The sequence below is a fragment of the Parastagonospora nodorum genome (assembly GCF_000146915.1).
Source record: "Parastagonospora nodorum SN15 chromosome Unknown scaffold_9, whole genome shotgun sequence".
NCBI lineage: Eukaryota > Fungi > Ascomycota > Dothideomycetes > Pleosporales > Phaeosphaeriaceae > Parastagonospora > Parastagonospora nodorum.
The window spans coordinates 286181-304409 of record NW_001884557.1 but is presented as its reverse complement, the minus strand read 5'-3'; the positions used below and the strand labels follow the sequence as shown (position 1 = coordinate 304409).

Genomic DNA, 18229 nt, shown 5'->3' with positions numbered 1-18229 from the left:
AAGAGGAGCGATCTGAAAGCCTATTTGCAAACTTCAAAGGCACTGGGGCACGCGTTCGACGTGTGTGGTAGCAGAACAGGCGGGTTTTCATGGCAAGGCTGAGGGCATAGTGCGCTATATATTCCTCCAATACCAGATCCAGGCACTCGCAGACGCGCAATACAGAGGCCACAACGCGGTAAGCAACCCAATTCGTGCACATGACTGCCCTGTTAGGGTCATGCATATTTCCAATCCTACCAAGTCTATCTCGTATCCTATCACGACGCGCTTTCATTTCCTATTATCGTCCTCAAAAAGTTGGTACGAGCGGTGCACGACACGCGACACGTTGTTGCCGGAGGCAGGGATTGATCCATTCCCGATTTATCTCAACTTTCACCGCAGATCGAGTTGTTGAAATTTCTAGCTGTGACATACAGTTTCAACGCTGACCCGATTGCAAGTAATCTGCAAAGATGAGCTCGTACTACTCCGTCGACGCCATCCTCACCGACGCTCAGAAGGTGCCCTGTACCTTCGAGCTCACCGTACCTGGGCTCGGCTTCCTCGAAGGCAACATGAGCGGCGACATGAAACAGGGTTCAAAAGTTGAGCTTCCATTATGGTTGGGAGAGATGCTTGCATTATCGTATGTCGAACTACTACAATAATCCACCACGTTACACAAAGCTGATACAGACAATAGCCAAAGCTTAAATACTTCCTCCTTGGTGACGCTCGACCCGCCATCCGCACTGTCACCGCGAGTCCTGAATGCGCTTAAAGCTGATCCTCGGACGGTGGATCTAAGGGCCCTTGCACCCCATTTCTATGATCTGGGTGCACGAATTCTCGAGCTATTTGAAGAAGAGAAGATGATCGAGGTGTTGAGTGATGTTGGTGCAAAACTTGCTGAATCAAGTCCCATGACTGACAAGCACAGACGTTCAAAGCAAGGGCTGCAGTCATTGCCGATCAAGCACACAACCCGCGTGGCGCTTTGGGTGAAGGAGCCGACTTTATGCGCGGGTTAGACGAGAACGAGCGGCAGTGTGAGTATGCTTTTCATCGACACATGGTTCCAGCTGACCTTTGCAGTGTTTCGCGCAGCACATGATAGCGCAAAAGCAGCGAGGACTTGGATGACAGATCTGAAGCGGAAGTGAGCATCGCATCAAGCCATGCCAATGAAGCCGATAGCACTCGAATGCGCCACAATCGCATATTGGCAATGTCAGTTCATGCAGCAATGAGCGCGGGCAATGCGCAGCCAGCAACGATTACTAAGAGATGAAGTTGACAGACGCGTGGAAGCAGATGCACAGGACGCTGAAGCAAGGAGCAAGTATAGACAATGTTTCGACGCCTACCTTGTAATTACAATACGATACCTCATTAAACGCTCCAATCGAAAATAAAAACATGCCATGCTGATCATCTCAGCGAAGCACCAAGATTGCTGTTTTGCAATAACGCGAGAAGTTGGTCTGGCGGATACCCAAGAAAAACAGGGCCGTTGAAAACCATCTGTGGGATGGCCTTAGAGGGTTCCGGTGATCTGGGTTCATGTCTCTGGGGTTGCGGAGGCGGTTGGCTGGCCATGGGTGGTCGTGGACGGGGCGTTGTAGGCTCAGTGAACTGGGGTAATTGAGAAGGTGGCTGTGTAGGTTTATGTTCAGGTGTCTTGCCCATGGCCCGGTGGTCGAATGGACATTTGCCAGTCTTCTGTGGGGTCTCACCAATCGGACGATCTGTCTTGAGAGGTACGGGTGGCGATGCTGTTGGGACAGATCCAACTGACGAAGAGCTGTGTGCGTCGGTGTATTTTGGTGGTATAGTGATACCCCACGGTCGGCTTGGGGATTCTCCCACTCGCACCTCGTTCATGGGGCGGTCGAAGTGAGCGGTTCTTGTTTCGTCGGCACCGTGATCTATTGGCTCCTCCTCGACTGATGGGGTGCCTTCATGTAAGCTAGCCGACACAGTTTTGGCCCACTTCTCTACCTTCGCATCGGCCTTTCCTCCAGCAACCATCTGAGCTTCGGGCTCTTCCTCGATGGCGTCCTCAGGTTCTTCCGGCAGCCAGGCTTGATGCTTCTGCCCTAAACCTTGAATCATATTGGTCAGGTTGCCGTATTTCCGGTCCAGTTGCTCAATGCTTTCTTGGTTACTCTGGAAACGGGTAATGCAAACTTCATGACTTCGCGGTAGTTCGTGTTTGTGCTTCTCAAAGTACTTTGCAACTTCTTCAGGGTCGTGCTGGTCAAGGAAACGTATCGGACAAACGGCGGCAGAGCCAGATGCAGCAACAGAGGGCTCAGCAGAAGCTGAAGGGGGGCCCAGACCACATATTTCAGCTCGTATAGGGTCAGTGAAAGACGGCCGCTTAGACCTCCTGCCTCGAAGACTCGACCGTGATGTCGAGCTGTGAGGGGTGGCTAACAGACTTCCTCTACCACTAGTAGTAGACGCGAAAGGACACCCAAGTTTACTAGGAGTACCTGCGATTGTAAAGTCCTTCTCCATAGGAGACCGGTCGTTGGTATTGATGTGCGGTAGTGCCGTGGCCTGATCTGCCGACGGGCCACTCCAAATCTTCACTTCTGGGTCCCCGGCGTGACTACGAAGGCTTCCGGCAGCGATCTCAGCTTGACGGAGGGCAACCGCTCGACCTTTGCGCTCGACATCATCACATTGTGCTAGTTGTTCAATCAAGTCAAGGCGTATTCTTGGCTGTTCGTCACCAACGTGCTCGAGGTCCTGCAGGAAGGTAAGGTGGTCTTGCGAGAGGGTGTTGGGGGTGAAGCGCTTTAGGAGGTCAAGATACTACTGATTGTCAGCCTCTGTATGGTGAAAAATCTGTATGTAGAGAGTGGAAATGGGTTTGAGGTCAGGCTATGCTGTGGTTGTTTTCTGTCAAAGCCGCAAAGCAGCTGCAGGTCTAGAGCTAAAGATGTTTCATCACAAAAGGAGGGAAGGAGATGGTATTGCTGTTACTCACCTGTTGTTTGGCCCACGATAGCTTGCTCTCAAGCTGCTTCTGCTGATCGAACAGAATCTGGTATTCTCCACTCAGAGCCGCGAAGCCTTCCGCGACCTGCTCAGCGAGCTGCACGACATTCTTCTGCGCCTCATCGGCCATACTGTGGAGGGTATCTATGCGATGGCAAAAGGAGAGCAAGCACACGTGTAGGAGACCAGCTCGGAATGACGCGGTAAACGAGGCTCAGGTCGGTGATGGTTGGAGAGTGGTTCGGCTATCGGCGAGGTTTTACGTGACAAGTGCTGAGTCATGCAACCAGCCACGCAAGCCCAAGCCACGCTTGCAGCGAGGGTCCCTGTGGCACTCTTGGAAGCTCACTGCGCCCTGCGCTACATAAGTTCTTGCCATTGCTCGTGTCCTTTATACGTTATGCTGTCTGTTCCATGATACCCTGCTCCTCTTTTACTTTCTCTTCCCTTGTAGCGCATCGAATCGCGTCATCTCCTTCTCGCTGCTGTAATATCCTCGATACCCTTCCTACACCGAGTACCAAGGTGCCTCAACAAGTTCCACCATGGGATCGCTCCACGACTCTCGCATACATAAATGGTTCGCAACCTCGCCACCAGTCGCATGGACTGTAAGACAGTTACGGGAGCTGCTGATTGGCTCCCTCAAACAGGGACCAATCCCCCAGCATGTGGCATTTGTTATGGACGGAAACAGGCGATTCGCACGGAACCACCACATTGAGACTGTAGAAGGGCACAACCTGGGCTTCGAGTCCCTGGCTAGGGTACGTAATGGCCTGGTTTCAGCTCTCTTCCATACTAACCCCTCCAAGATACTCGAGGTCTGCTACAAGACGGGCGTCAAGGTGGTGACCGTCTATGCCTTTAGCATCGAGAACTTCAAGCGCTCCAAGCACGAGGTTGATGCGCTCATGTCCATGGCCAAGGTCAAGCTCGAGCAAATCGCCGAACATGGAGCCCTTCTTGACCGCTATGGCGCGTCCATCCGGGTGCTCGGCCAGCGCGATCTCATGAGGAAAGACGTTTTGGCGGCTGTTGACACGGCAGTCGCCATGACTGCGCATAACAAGAAGTACGATACCGTTACACTGCGATGAGCTCTCCACTAACATCTCACAGGGCTGTGCTCAATGTCTGCTTTCCGTATACCTCTCGCGACGAGATCACCACGGCGGTCATGAAAACGGTCGAAACCTACAGCACCCCCATCCACAACCTCCCTACACCCTCGAAGCGCACCTTCTCCGAATCACACATCACACAACACATTCGTAAGCAGATGCTTGGAGATGACGTGGAAGCCGGTGCTGAACAGCCCGGGTCGCGGTCTATGTCCCCCTCATCCAAGGACGCAAGCAATCTAACCGAAGACGAGCTGTCGTCTTCGACTTCAACGGCCATTAACCCTTCAGAAAAGGACGATTCAAACGATGAGGCTGCATTCCTGGATCCCGAGTCCATCTGCGCTCAGACATTGACGGACAACATGATGACTGCGGATTCGCCGCCTCTCGACTTGCTCATTCGTACTTCTGGCGTAGAGCGGTTGAGCGATTTCATGCTCTGGCAGTGTCACGAGAATACGTCCATCGTCTTTCTGAAGTGCCTGTGGCCCGAATTTGATCTCTGGCAGTTCCTTCCTGTCCTGGTGGAATGGCAATGGCAGCAAAAGAAGCTACAAGAGGAGCAACAACGAATTCGCGGGCGACCGAAGTCAGACTAAAGAGTGCGAATGAATTCGAATGGAATTGCGCCCGGCGAATCAGTAAGAGCAGTTGCAGATAACGAGTTGTGTACGCGCGTTGGACGATACCCCGAAATGAAGCATAGCCAGTGATAGCAGCCACAATGCAGAACATCTCAGATCCAGACCGCACCAGAACCCTCATCACCGCGCTTATATGCACACGTGCACACAAGGACTAATGACATGCGCAGGGTCTTTTATCTCTTGACCGCTTCCGGATGCCAGATCGTTGTCGGAGCGCGAGCCACGCTAACCATTAGGCGGACAGGGTCACTTCAAACGTCATCCGACCACGCTGAGTAACTTGCCGACCCTCCAATCTGCAGAGGCATGCCGCCCTCATATGTCACACATTCCGCATGCCGTAGCTTGCTTCACCTGCTGCCCGATCACATCACGATTTCCATTTGCAGTTCATCACTAGAGGCGCTACAAAGCACTTGCATTGCTTAGTGGGGTTGTAATAATAAAGCTGGAACGAGCCCACATCTTTATTAGCAGCCGGCAGTACCTATCTCTTGATGCCAGGTCTCCGATATGCTTCCTCCACGAGAAATCAATGAATGGCGCGCCAATGTTCCAGTCATGACCAAGGATAGTCCGAGTCTTTTGTCTCTGCCGGTGGAGCTTCGAGAACTAATCTACGGTTCCCTCTTTAGTAGCTACACTATCCGACATGGCTTCAAGCACGTCAACTTTCCAGACTTTGAGAAAAGAGAAACAACGAACCGTACCGCACTTCTCCTTACATGTCGCCAAATATTTGCAGAAGCGTGGCGACACTTGCCTTTAAACTGCACATTGCACTTCCGGGGCACAGAAAACCTCCTTGAGACTCTTTTATCCGTTGACCAAAGCATCATCACTCGCATCCGGCATGTACGCGTACGAGCATTTCCGTTTCCGCTGTACACGTCTGGTCGATCCGACTACTACCCAACGTACTATGCGGCCAATGCACTGACGCTACTCCCTGGGCTATGTCTGGATACTTTAGTTGTCGATGATTGTTGGCACGGGTTCGGAATGGGCGACGGCTGGCGCGACGTAACAACATACTTCGACATCGAAACCCTCCTCAAAAGCGACGCCTGGAGAGAATTCACATACATCACTCCCTGCACCGACTTCATCGCATCAGGCTACGACCACCGCCGCAAGCGCGTCGCGCAACCAGAAACCTGGGACGCCCTGCTCAAAGACCGAGACGGCGCAGATTCTGGCGCAGAAGTACGCATGATGATTGTCCCATACAAACAGGAAAAAGCTACCGGCGACCTCACGACCGAAGACGGCCGCCTCATGCAGCCCTGGCACGCAGCCCCCGGCCACGAAGTCATCGAGAACCCCCGCCTCGCCGCCCCCGACCAAGACCTCAAGGGCGAAGTCCGCATCACCGCGCGCAGGGGAAAGCGCGCCATCCCTGTACAAACCGGCATGAGCGAGAAGGAATCGTGGAAAGCGCTCAAGGGCAGGAAAGGCGGTTTTGCGCCTGAAGGTATGTTGCAGTATGTCATCTCCAGGGCAAAGTTTAGCTAACAAGCACGCCAGATTGGATGCCCTACCACAACGACATGGCCGACGCCGTCGGCTGGATCTACGGCGGCTGGGGACGCCGCGCGCACCTGGCGGATCAGGCCCTGTCCAGTTGACTACATCCTTACGTCACGCAACCGATTTTCGCGGGCTGGTTGGAACAGCCGTGAGTGCCTATGCTTGGTACTATGTGTATTCGGAATCTCGGATGATACGGGTGATCATTTTACCCCAGATTCGCGGGCGGTGCCGCGAAGGGATGGCTGTTTGTGGTGCGGCATTAGCCGGAATGGGTAGGCGTTGTATGCAGTGGGATCTGCAGGCGTGCAGGTTGGGGTTTCGGGTTCAGTATGTTTGGTTTCTTGGTTGTCTTGGGACTTCTTACCTACTAATGTACGTATTGTCTGTTCGTGTGTATTCTTGCAAGGTAGTGCGCAGCAATGTGTTCATCACTTCTTCGAAGCACCCCCGAGGCTCCTCGTCTCCATCATGCTTCTCCACAACCACGCCTACTCTTATATCTCATTAGCTCTAACGGTCATCATCATCTTCCTTATTCTTCTCGCCAGTAACACTCATACCACCGCCTCATTCTTCCATCGCCATGGACAAGCACAAACCTTCCAGCTTCCAACCATCCTCGCCCTCACCCCCACCAACTCCCCATCCTACATCGCCCTCCTCCTCGCCAATCTACCCGCCCACGTCTACGCCCTCCCTCTCCCCAACGCCAGCCTAATCGACGAGCGCGCCTACCCGCAAGGAAACCACCGGCACCTCTCCCCCACCAACCGATCAGCGTGGCGAGCACACATGGACGCTATGCAATACATCATTGCCAAAAATTTGAATATAACGCTAGTTACATCTGGTGATGTAGCTTCGAGTGAAGATCTACTTCAGCGAGTCCAGCCAGGTGATTGGGACGTCACATTCCTCAGCAACACTACAAAAGGCTTTGCGTATGCAGTGACGCAATCCGGCGCCCGGAAGATCATGTACGAGCACGGGATACGCAATTTCGACCGCGAGTTTAGGGCAGCGCTGGGGGAGTGGTGTAGGGGTGAGACGAGGAATATGGGGGAGAAGCCGAGGTGTGTGGATAAATTGCAAGGGAAGATGGTTGATAGAAAAACTGTAGTTTGAGTATGATGCGGCTTGTTATTTCAAGATGGCGGGTAGGGGAGCGTGAAATTTGTCCCAGGTTACTGTACTGCGTATCTACGTGAACAACTAATGCCCCAATCCTAACCCCAAGCTCGAATTCCACCAAGAAAGCACCCGCAAGGCCCAGTCCTATAGTTGTCTTGACAAATCCTCCATCCCAGATCTGTGCATCGCCGAAGCTCCAATATTAGAGCCAAGCTGGTGCATTACGTGATGCAGCTGATTTCAATCCTGTAGTATGAGCCGGCAGCGCAGTAGCAGTGAAGATAGCAGAGAGTGCGACCGTAGCACTCAGTTGCGGAGCTTCTGATTCATTCCTTGCGTCATACCTCTTAGGCGCATTATAGTATCTCTCGGGAGAATACTCGAAGCCAGGGCCAAGAGACCATATACCTCCGTTTACGACACCTTCGCCGCGCTGTATAGCCGCCACTTGCTCTATCCTGCAGGACGACTGATCGCGGATCCAGCATATCGAGTCTGGAATGGGAGGGATCTCGTTTCTATGTACCATTGAGTCTGGAATTCCCTCACTCCTGAATGTAGAAAGGTCGATGTTTTTGTCGGTGCTGGGATCATCGCCTTGGATTATGCGGCTGAAGACGGTGAAGGCGGTTTCTGGCTGGTAGGATGGGACGGTGTGGCCAGCGTCGAAGATTCAGGAGAATGACAGGTTGCCGTATTGGCAGACATGGCCGCCAATGTATGAGTTGATGACCATTATGTCGGCATACCCTGCAATTGGAAATATGTCGCGGTAGCCAGGCATGAGCTCTGCAAGTTCGAGTGAGGCGTTCTCGCCGCCGTACCAGTTGCATATAATATCACTGTCCATGGGTTAGCTGCTGCCCAGGATGGAGCAGTCTGGATCCCTCTAACTGCTTGACACAGAAGATCCCAAAATTCAACGCAGTATTGATTGCTCACAGAGACCGACTCACGCATCGCCGTGTATCAAGGCCACCCTTATGCCGCGAGCCAGTAGACTTGCAAGCGATTTGAGTTGGGTTCCGTGGACTTCGCCTCCATACGAATCAAAGGCCCTCATGACCGCTTCACTACCCGTTGTGTAGTGGACCTGAGCACTAGTAGACCTCATGATATCGTCTGAATTCAGGTACTCCACATAAGCTGCATTGACACTATATTCCGGCTTGACGCGTATGTTGTAGATACTCCTGTCAAGTTTGACCATCGCGAAATCAACGATTGTATAGCATATCTGATACGCATTGGCACAAAGCTCATTTGTCTTCTCGTCGGTATCAGCACCTTCAGGATCAAAGCTCCGAGTGCTATTACGGCATTGAACAAGCATGTAACGGCAGCCATCATCTATGTAGGAAGTGAGTGCCGACATGACGTTCTGGCATGTCAATCTATCGATTCCAAAAAATATCGTAGGTATTTTCGTGGGTGAACTTGGCGAGGGACACGATGTTGGTGTACATATGTGCTAGTTGTTCGAAACCCCGCCGCGAGAACGGAGGGCGAAACCATGTTGTTGATTGCGGAACGACGAAAAGACTGTGTGGGGAAGAATTTCTCTTGAAAAACGGAAAGAAGCATGTTGCGTAAGCAGGTTAAGGTGAAGAAAGTGCGGTCTTGACGTGCGTGCAGCACAGTTCGTTGAGCTCTGCTGTATCAGGCAGTGCTTGCTTTTACCGATGTTTGAAATTGCTGTTTGAAGCTTCTATCACTTAATCGAGATCTGAGTTGCTCACTGCTGCTGTTTTGGAGCATCGCGACGCTCATGATCCGTTGACACAGCCCTAAACATCATTGGTGAGTATAACGCACCAAAGCCGTTCACATCCCTCCAAACACTTTGTACAGATATTAAGATCATGGCCTGGTTACACTGCTGAATTACAGCACGACCCACTGTTGACGACACCGTGAGCGAGCAAGTCAAAAGCTGTCAAACCTTCTCAACTTAAAAATAACAAGAAGAAAGTGTGAGTAGCTCGGGAGCTCCAGTAATTGATTACTCGTATACTATTTCGGACAATGTTCCAATTAGCTCGGAGCCGTGAATCACAAGTGCACTTGCATTCCGAAGATAACAGACCCGCGGCTCGAATATGCGTGGTCTCATGTTATCTGCGTTATTTTTCATGTAACTCAAAGTCGCGTCGTCTCTTGACGGAGGAAAGGACATGACGTCGCCTCGGCCGAAGTCTTCACAATTTTTTCTCTTCCAATATTAATTAGCATGTGAAGACTCCTGGAAAAGTCGGAAGATACGGACGAGGATGCGGATGATCCGACAAGCCGACGGAGACGAGCGGATCACTGCCATCAAAAAAATAAAAATAGGACGGACCGAAATGTATTCGACTCGGGAGTTGATTCGTCACTTTTTGGCATGTGCGGTGTCGTGATCTGCTCGAGATTGTACATTGTGCAATGTGTTTGCCTGAGGTCATACACTCACTCTTGGTACATCCACCCATCGCCCTCATCCTCGTCGGCTCCGGATAGCCAAGGCGTCATGTACAAACATTTGCACACCACCCCGTCATTTAGAATTGGTAGTACTTCCCGCTCCACGACTTTCATAGCCCACATGATTACCCTCACGCCCAAGTTCTCCATGGGCTCGCTTAGTAAAGCCGGCTTGTCATCCCCCACGCGTGCAAACTTCTCTCCGACACCGTCCAGCATCTCAAGCACGTCTTCGCAGCTACAGAAATCGCCAATGTTCTCGTCGACAAAGGTGTATGTATCTGCGTCTTCGATGCCGTCCTCGAGAGAGGGGAGGGGGTGCTGAGTGTAAAGGGTGCATAACCAGGCGGCGATTGGGCCTTCTTTGTGGGTGAGGGAGTGTGCAACGAGGGTGACGAGGAGGAGTGTCCAGATTAGGGACTCGTCGATCAGATTGTGCTTTTTGATCCCGGTGTTGAAGTATTGAGACTTGCTGATAGGGAGCTCAGCTGTTAGAGCAGCGATTGCTTGATCCGTGGTGAAGAGGACGCCTCGCTTGGGTAGTGTTTGGTCTGTTGGAGCGCGGATACGGTCGATTGCGCTTTGGAGTTCGAGACGGATGGAGTGGACGATCTTGGCTTGGCCGTCGCGGTAGATCTTTGCGTACTTCTGCTTATCGTTTTGCGGCTCTTGTGAGAAAGAAAGTGGTAGTGTTTGAGAGCGCTGTGTCATGGCTTGATGCAGCAACGTTAGGACTTGCAAGGTGATCCTGGCACCTGGTCTCTGAACGTTGATGTCTTGTAGCTCAAGCTCTCGAGACAATAACGTCTGGATGAAGAAGAAATGCACAATATAAGGGGGAATGCCGCGAAAGAAGGGTACGCAGTTGTCATACCGACCAAACGGGTGGTCCTTGGCTCTCAAGAAGTGCTGCTCAGTGTTTGGGTTCTTTTCAAGAAAATCTGTACTCATCCCAAACGGCACGCGCTCAGGCTTGAACAGTCCCATCGCTTCAGCATATTCCTGCAACATAGGGGGAAAGGCGAGCTTGAGGGGGAATTGCTCTATAGGGTTGTGCTCGAGACAGAATCCATACCCAAGTAGCAGCTCATCATTTTGCTTGGGCGCATAATTGTTGAACAGTTCCTGTCCGGCTGTAAATGTGTCACCCTCAAGTAGCTTCAGAGAGAAAGAAGCAAGAGGCTGAAACTCCCACTCTACCTTAGCTGAAACAGAGTGGTTCAGAATGTCGACAATTGGAAATAGAAGTGGCACAGTCTCATGATCCGGCAGTATGTGTGTAGAGATGAAGGCACGTGAGGTGAATATGGTTGCAGCCCACAAAAGGGATTCGCTGAGAATTGTTAGTGACAACCATTGTACACGGGTGCCAGCGCAGCAGATTACGAGCTCTCGTGAACAAGAGTATGATCATGTTTCTCTGCGCCCTGCCAGCAAACATTGCTGACAATCCACAAACCTAGGGCCATAATTACGTTGCATGTGCTTTTGGCCTGGTACAGTCACTGAACAACTTACAAATCAACTTCGTCAGCCAGGGCGACGCCCGCGTCCTTCATAATGCCTAGTGCTTGCTCCCATTGCTGATAGTAAAGAGACTTTCTCTCTTTGGCAGCGGGTGCTAGGCTGGTGCCCGCGAGGAATGCCATGTCCTCGTCATCGAACCAGAGTGGAGTAGTCATGCTCTCCGCACCCGGTAAGCAGGCAATGTAAGCGTGCCATGGCGACTCTTTGCCCTTATTCCGTTGCTCGATCAACAGCAGATAGGTCAATATGTGATCAGGTATTTTGCCTTGGCATGGCTGCAACCGGCTGTCAACGAAGAGCACATGTTTCTGCTCGGGGTCTAGATTCAGACAAGATAGTGTAAGCTTGAGTGGACATGTCACGACGACGGGCGATTGCAGCGGCCTTACAGCTCGCATGTGGAAGCCTCGCGAGTCGTTGAATGCAATCTGCACGGCGTCACTGAGCTGGCCGCCATGTTCCGTAAACCATTGGATAAGCGCGTCGACTTTTGGGTGAGCGGCCGACTCTAGGCTCATGCTATCTTCGACCATGACTGCGTATGACATGTGATGTGAAGCTCTTGTCGGTGCTGACGAGAGACTTGAGGAGTACTTCGTCCGTGAAGAGGCCTCAAACAAGGTTGTACGAGGCACGGCCTGTCGTTGTGCCGAGGCCTCCGTGACGATAGTCTGCTGCCAGTTCAGTTGATCAAGCGACCGGCTTCGGCATGGAAAATTTTGGCGAGGGCGGAAACGGAAGGCTTCGGAACCGAGCAATGATGGCTTCTGGCTTCGATTCAGAACGAACCAGAAGACGGCAGATTGTGATGTCGGGCGGGGAATGCAGGAAATACGCGAGATGCGCCGCAATGGTGCTGCTTTGGGGGCTGTAGCGGTGAATGGATGCAGTGGTTGAGTCGAGGTCGCTCTCGCGTAATGGCGATGGGTGCGATCATTATCGATAACGCGACAACGACATTCAACTCTTGCTGCGGCCAAGCTCACGTCAAGCTGCCGAAAAGCTACCCAAAAGCTTCGATGCTGGGGTTTCGTTTCGCAATTTAGAATGAATGTATCTATATGTTCGGGGGTGAAACAGGGCTAGCGAATTAGAGTCTGTCAGACGGCGTTCAAGCTTCATTGTTGGTCGATACGGGGGTACGAAGGATACGCGTCCGATCATCACAGGGGCTCCTCGTGCGTTTCCCTAACCATGCGCAGGGGTAATGATGGTGGTGATGGCCCGGATGCGCTCGGGAGGACGGTGATCGTGACTCTCTTTTGTTGCTCGTTGCTCGCGGCGCCGTGAGACGCATCGATGCATCTTCCAGCGTGTCAGCCAGTCGGCGGCGTCACCATGGCGGCCAGGGTGGGATAAGCAGCCCAGAAACGCCGCTGTTGTGAACCACGGTATCGGTGGCCGATCAGCTGAAGGGGCCGAGCACCGCCGCCAGCGATGGAAGAGGCTTTGAAAGAAGCGACGGACTAGCCGCAATGCGCATAAAGGTGCACATCGATCCAATCACTTGTATTGTCTGTGCCTCGCCGCTTAGCCCGGTGCGTCATGTCTCGGTTTGAAGTTCACAATGCACTAATAAAACGGGCTCGGAACGGTTGACAGTGCCGGCCTGGCCTAACAGATGTGCCTCGTGCATGCAGAGCGGACAAACACGCAGCCTTGTCCGCTGCATGTCTTGGGATGTAATATGTAGCTGCCGAGGGCCAGAGTTGCGTTTTGCGCCTTTCCCCTCCCATGACTTCTGACGCTCCTCCTATTCTGTTTCTCAGCTTGAGACGGTCTAATTTGCATTCTCGCTGCTTAAGCGCAATTGGTGTGAAACCCCTGCACTAGCTGTGGCTTGTAATGTAATAGTAAGTCAGTCCAGCCCTCGCGTGTAATTGTTTGACAGAGGGGCACACTATCCCCCAAACCCCAGCGCACAGGCCAGCCAACACCATCATCTTAAGATACCATGGCCGCCGCTGCGCTGGAACTCCTGATCTTGCTCGAGCCATGTTTCCTTTATGTACTAACTTCTTTCTCTCTCCGCGTAGACGCGCCACTTAGCTGGAACAATGCTGGACATGCTTCTCACGGCTGATGCTGCCCGCAAACACGCCCATGACTTTTCTTCACCACATGCGCCCTCTTCGCCCGCTGGCAATGGCTCCTTCCTCCTCCAGATGCCTCTTTCCATAATCGGTTCTGTGCTTCGCCGCCAGACTCCATCGCCAGCGCCACTTCTCCCAGAAAATGTCCCTGGACAAGCACCTACAATGATCAACCGACTCCCTGACACTCCTTTGGCCTCTCCCACTTTTTCACGCCCCGTTTCCTCTGGGAGCAATGCTTCCGCCGACCCTCGCCCTGGACACGTGCGTATAGCTTCGGGATGCACCGAGAGCTTAAAGAAGCGGAACCCCCGCCCGAGAACTTCCTACGTCTGCGCTCGCCCCGTGCGTCCGACCGACTCAAAGCTCCACCTGCGCCCCAAGGTCCTACTCCAGCTGCACCAGCTTATTCCTTCGCAACGCCCAAAACCCACCTATGAGCTCATTCCTTTTTCGCTTCTCCCGCCGCGGTCCACTCGCCGCCTCGCTCGCACCTTCAACACCAGTGCCAGGCTGGGTCCTCACGATCTGCTGGTTGTCAAGGCCGAGCCATATGGGAGCGTCGAGGGGACCCAATCTGAACATGACCATTGGAACGAGAGAGAGGTGGTTGGCGTCATCTGCCCTGCCAAAGGCGACAAGAACACCGAGATCTGCATGGACGATGGATCAAGTCGGTGGGACGTCTCGGACTTGCCCAATGGCGGCTTCGAATTCAACACCACGGATGACCATGGCCTGCCGCTCAAGGCGCGGTGGGTCCTCAAGCCTGCACACTCCCGCCGTGTTTCTAGCACATCAGCCTACTCGCAACACTCGCAAACGTTACCACAAGGACAAGAGGACAAAAAGTACACCTTCAGCACCATCAGCGACAACTCGCGTCGGCATCCCATTATCGCTACTCTAACCCGGAGTCGCATAGACGTCATGGACTCGTACACGATACCGCCAACTTCTCTGCCCACGCCTGCTCTTACGCCTGCAAGCGACGTTGAGTCGTTCATTTCGAGCGAACAGGCTCCAATCGTGACGAACGATACCCTGCGACGTTTGATTCTGGTTACTGGGTCCTGGATAGCTTCGCAGAACGCAACCACCACCCAGTCCTCTTCCTTTTGCGCCGAGACCGCCTCTCTATTCAGCGCCTCTCACAGCCGCTCGACCTCTCCTACATCCACCATCGGCCGACCCAGTGGCAAAAGACTGCCTCGGAGCGCGAGCTTTACAGAGCCGTCAGTTGCCCCTAATAGTTCGCCCAAGCAAAAACCCCACTCGCGCCGTGCAAATTCAACGGGCACTGCCAATATGAGCGGCAGCATGAGGCAGCGCTATGGCCTCGCATTTGAAGGCGAGACCCTCTGCGAGACTGAGGAGGAACGCCAAAACAAGCGCAGCGTGGAGCTCCTTCGCATCAGAGAACTAGCACTACCCCCAACCATTGAACTACCATCGGTCGAACCGCCAACCGAGCGATCCCGCAAAACTCAGTCCGCTTTCGAACCCTTGAAGACCGCCGGGCTCTGGGATTCGGGAGTCGCTGAGGAGCGGCCCGGTCGCTTGAAACCCCGCCCCACGAGCCTCTCTGTGATGCTCGACAAGCAGAAAAGGCAGGACCGCAAGCGCGAGCGCAGCAAGGACAAGTCGCTGAGGGTAGAATCGAGCGACTACGGCTCGCTGATAAAACGCCGCGACTGGGCGCGCATCAAATCTAGTTTGCGCGGCTTGTTCAAGAGGGACAAGGCTTGATCACTTGGGGCTCACACAACATTCGACTCAATATTTTTTATAGCGTTTTTTTACACTGTGTATATAGTGCTACATTCACCCTGTCCATATGACAAATTTCAATACCCAAATCTCCGTCTTCAGACTTGCTGTCGTTGCCGTGATGCAAACCACGCCTCCCAATCCCTTGTAGTGTTGGCTTATCAGACGGCTTGACTGGCTGCTTAATCATGGCCCCATTCATCGTTGATCCCGTTATGATGGAAATTTGTCGTCGTCTGCGTCTCAGGACTGACGCACCTGACGAAGCCATACGGCTCCATGGCGCCTGTACACACATCAGCAAAAGCTCCCATCTCTTCATCACCATCTCCATACACATTTACAGCAGGAAGAAGGGAGGGAAAGGGAAGAAGGAAGCACTTACACCCGCCCGGACAAATCTCAAACACGCGGTCGTCGCCCTTGTAGTCGCAGTCGCGAATCACCCAGCGCCGGTTTTCGAACGCGCCTTGTCGGACTGCATGCATTTACTTGTTAGTACTATCGAACTAGAGCGGAAGAATGAAGGAGTAAGGGGGATGGTCAAGATATGGGGAAATACGCACCACATCGCCTAGCACCGATCACGGTGCACATTTCCTTGGGGAGGATGACGGGGGTGTGCTTGGCCAGCGCGGTGCTGGCAGCGAGGAAGGGGAGGAGGGCGGAGAGTTGGAGCTTCATTTTCGTAAATATTGTGTCTTAGTATTGTGAAGTGTGAGTGGATGATGTTTGAATGGAAGGCGGATTTGGAGGGAATTTATACTTCTGAGAAAATAGGCCTGGGAAATAGAGGGGAACTAAAGGAGGATGGAGACGTGGTAGCATATCGGGATTCCCCTCACTATACTGTAGTTTCCGCGTGAGGTTATGTAAATTATGTGAATTAGTAAAATCTATGAATTATATGAATTGTTGATCAGAGGAGAGGGATGGGTTGGGCGCTAGGAGTATAGTATACCAGACACACATACAAGACCCTTTTGTTTTAGGATAATAATATCGAGGGAGGATTACGGAGCCTGTATACCTTCAAACACTCCATGAAGTAGATCTGGGGTGCAATGAAGTCGTGAAGATACACACACGCACTCATCACACACTCATAGCAGATTCATAATAAACTACAGCTTGAGAAGAACAAAGAAAAACACTGCATATCCAAACTTCGCAACTCGTATGTACTATTCACCCATCTGATCTCTACTCCAAACTTCCCATACCCTACCCATCATAAGCAGGCAACTCCCCCGTCCACGCCCACCCACGTGGCCTATACTTCCTACCCTTCCACCCTTCAAAATTCCTAACCCTGAATGAATTAGCCCACATCCCTTCCCGTATATACCCCCTTCCTTCCACCATCATCATCAACGACGTTTCACTTACTGCGGACGATGTTCCCTGTACCACGAACAATCCGACATGTCGTGTTTGCGGCACTTTTCGCCGGCGTGGGATTTCTTGGGATTGATGATGTTGCGCATTGCGTGGGTGGGGGCGAGGATGAAGAGGAGGAGGGCGAGGGTGAGGTGGCAGGGGTTCATTTAGGGAAAAGTAGACGGAGATGTTAAGATTTGTGTGGTGTGGAACTTTGGAAGTAGGTGTAAGACGTAAAGGTTTACTTTGTGTTGTGTGCATACAAATGGGGAGGGGTGATCATTTCTTTTTTTTTATATAGAAGATTGTTGGGTGGGCTTGATTCGTGGATTGGCTTGGGTTCTGCGGTACGCTGTGGTGTTGGCGGGATGGAGGACCGAAGTTTGGAAGCACAGATTGTAAATGCAGTTTTAGTAGAGTTTTCGTTTGTGCGGATGAGATTATGATGGGGAATGAGGAAGAACTTTGTGGCTATGGTCGCAGTGCGTAGTGGAGAACCATGACATAGAAGGTAGGTGAGAAAATTTGTAAGAAGACGAGTACCTAAGATTTTTTTCGTTGTAAAAGCAACGAGAAAACTCGCAAATAGAGATGTCATTTCGGGCATTTCCAAAATTGTTCTTGTTCTTGTTCCTCTTACTGAATTTTGCACTGTCCTCTCGCGCCCATTTCGAGAGATCATGGTAAGCGTGGTTATACTGAAATCGACGAGAATTGAACGTCTACTTGAGATTGTGAGACAGTAGGAGTCGCAGCCCCGAAGCCAGCGGCTCAAAGACGATGTTGTGATTCAGCTGCAGGATGACACGACGTGGTGGTTCGCTGGACGTTCGCCGAGTCGGTGCTCACCGCTAATCCATGCAGTATATATAAAGGTAGAACCTTCCCCAACACATCGCCGACTTCAGACCTCAACGCGTCGTGCCGCGCAATGCCGAGGTCGCCCTCCTCATGACCTCGATCTGTTTTCGGTGGTCATATTAGTTCGCATTCCAACGTCGTGATGCTGACCTGCGAGAGCAGCTCGTGTCGCCAGCACTCGATCTTGATTGGTTGGAATCATCTGGAGGCATCGTAGACACCCCACCACAATCAAGTATTACTCTCCCGAGCCGCACGCCGATGAAGATATATGAGTGAAGTCTGTGTCGCACTTACCACTTACCGGAAGATTTAGGACACACCATAGCGATATCCTGACTCATTGTGACTCGCAATACGCAGAGAGACGCCACGAGCAAGCTCGCCTCGGCTCCTCGACTTCGTCATCGATCCCGCACACCGTTGAATATACCACGCACACTGTATCCGATTGCGCCTCCCCACCACACTCTCGTAAGCAATTGCCTATCTCAGATAATACAGCGCCTGCTCCTAGCGACTATTTGCCACCCCTCCGACACCGTACCTGCGAAGCACTCGACTGAGAGACTCACTTCAGTCCTTGCCACTCTGCTCAATTCGCGCACTCGCACACATAGCGCCACATCTACATCGTCGCCCACCGTCTATCAGCTCATACTCTTCTGAGCCACACGCATCGCCGACCAGTCGCGTCCGGCGC

General features: G+C 52.4%; 11 protein-coding genes across 11 annotated transcripts; 5 read left to right on the top strand and 6 right to left on the bottom strand.

The window, feature by feature from the left end:
* Positions 1-458: 458 nt before the first annotated feature.
* SNOG_06210 (hypothetical protein) lies at positions 459-1392 on the top strand (the record flags this gene model as incomplete). Its single annotated transcript, XM_001796541.1, has 4 exons — positions 459-631; positions 689-878; positions 926-1034; positions 1081-1392. 4 exons carry the CDS (start codon positions 459-461, stop codon positions 1146-1148), a joined length of 540 nt encoding a protein of 179 aa, XP_001796593.1. The 3' UTR covers positions 1149-1392.
* Positions 1393-1522: 130 nt separating this feature from the next.
* On the bottom strand, positions 1523-3124 carry SNOG_06209 (hypothetical protein; the record flags this gene model as incomplete). The annotated part of the gene is made up of 4 exons (XM_001796540.1): positions 1523-1540; positions 1861-2309; positions 2484-2808; positions 2984-3124. 4 exons carry the CDS (start codon positions 3122-3124, stop codon positions 1523-1525), a joined length of 933 nt encoding a protein of 310 aa, XP_001796592.1.
* Positions 3125-3539: 415 nt separating this feature from the next.
* SNOG_06208 (hypothetical protein) lies at positions 3540-4865 on the top strand (the record flags this gene model as incomplete). The annotated part of the gene is made up of 2 exons (XM_001796539.1): positions 3540-4069; positions 4117-4865. 2 exons carry the CDS (start codon positions 3540-3542, stop codon positions 4718-4720), a joined length of 1134 nt encoding a protein of 377 aa, XP_001796591.1. The 3' UTR covers positions 4721-4865.
* Positions 4866-5770: 905 nt separating this feature from the next.
* SNOG_06207 (hypothetical protein) lies at positions 5771-6396 on the top strand (the record flags this gene model as incomplete). Its single annotated transcript, XM_001796538.1, has 2 exons — positions 5771-6242; positions 6296-6396. The coding sequence occupies 2 exons, from the start codon at positions 5771-5773 to the stop codon at positions 6394-6396; spliced, it is 573 nt and encodes a 190-aa protein (XP_001796590.1).
* Positions 6397-6769: 373 nt separating this feature from the next.
* On the top strand, positions 6770-7509 carry SNOG_06206 (hypothetical protein; the record flags this gene model as incomplete). Its single annotated transcript, XM_001796537.1, has 2 exons — positions 6770-7374; positions 7485-7509. The coding sequence occupies 2 exons, from the start codon at positions 6770-6772 to the stop codon at positions 7507-7509; spliced, it is 630 nt and encodes a 209-aa protein (XP_001796589.1).
* A 596-nt stretch (positions 7510-8105) lies between these two features.
* On the bottom strand, positions 8106-8807 carry SNOG_06205 (hypothetical protein; the record flags this gene model as incomplete). Its single annotated transcript, XM_001796536.1, has 2 exons — positions 8106-8274; positions 8389-8807. The coding sequence occupies 2 exons, from the start codon at positions 8805-8807 to the stop codon at positions 8106-8108; spliced, it is 588 nt and encodes a 195-aa protein (XP_001796588.1).
* Positions 8808-9880: 1073 nt separating this feature from the next.
* Positions 9881-11970, bottom strand: SNOG_06204 (hypothetical protein; the record flags this gene model as incomplete). The annotated part of the gene is made up of 2 exons (XM_001796535.1): positions 9881-11228; positions 11414-11970. The coding sequence occupies 2 exons, from the start codon at positions 11968-11970 to the stop codon at positions 9881-9883; spliced, it is 1905 nt and encodes a 634-aa protein (XP_001796587.1).
* Positions 11971-13479: 1509 nt separating this feature from the next.
* Positions 13480-15264, top strand: SNOG_06203 (hypothetical protein; the record flags this gene model as incomplete). The annotated part of the gene is made up of 1 exon (XM_001796534.1): positions 13480-15264. One exon carries the CDS (start codon positions 13480-13482, stop codon positions 15262-15264), a length of 1785 nt encoding a protein of 594 aa, XP_001796586.1.
* Positions 15265-15467: 203 nt separating this feature from the next.
* SNOG_06202 (hypothetical protein) lies at positions 15468-15969 on the bottom strand (the record flags this gene model as incomplete). Its single annotated transcript, XM_001796533.1, has 2 exons — positions 15468-15763; positions 15852-15969. 2 exons carry the CDS (start codon positions 15967-15969, stop codon positions 15468-15470), a joined length of 414 nt encoding a protein of 137 aa, XP_001796585.1.
* Positions 15970-16469: 500 nt separating this feature from the next.
* On the bottom strand, positions 16470-16832 carry SNOG_06201 (hypothetical protein; the record flags this gene model as incomplete). Its single annotated transcript, XM_001796532.1, has 2 exons — positions 16470-16509; positions 16675-16832. 2 exons carry the CDS (start codon positions 16830-16832, stop codon positions 16470-16472), a joined length of 198 nt encoding a protein of 65 aa, XP_001796584.1.
* Positions 16833-17645: 813 nt separating this feature from the next.
* SNOG_06200 (hypothetical protein) lies at positions 17646-17870 on the bottom strand (the record flags this gene model as incomplete). Its single annotated transcript, XM_001796531.1, has 2 exons — positions 17646-17728; positions 17831-17870. The coding sequence occupies 2 exons, from the start codon at positions 17868-17870 to the stop codon at positions 17646-17648; spliced, it is 123 nt and encodes a 40-aa protein (XP_001796583.1).
* Between the last annotated feature and the right edge of the window lie 359 nt (positions 17871-18229).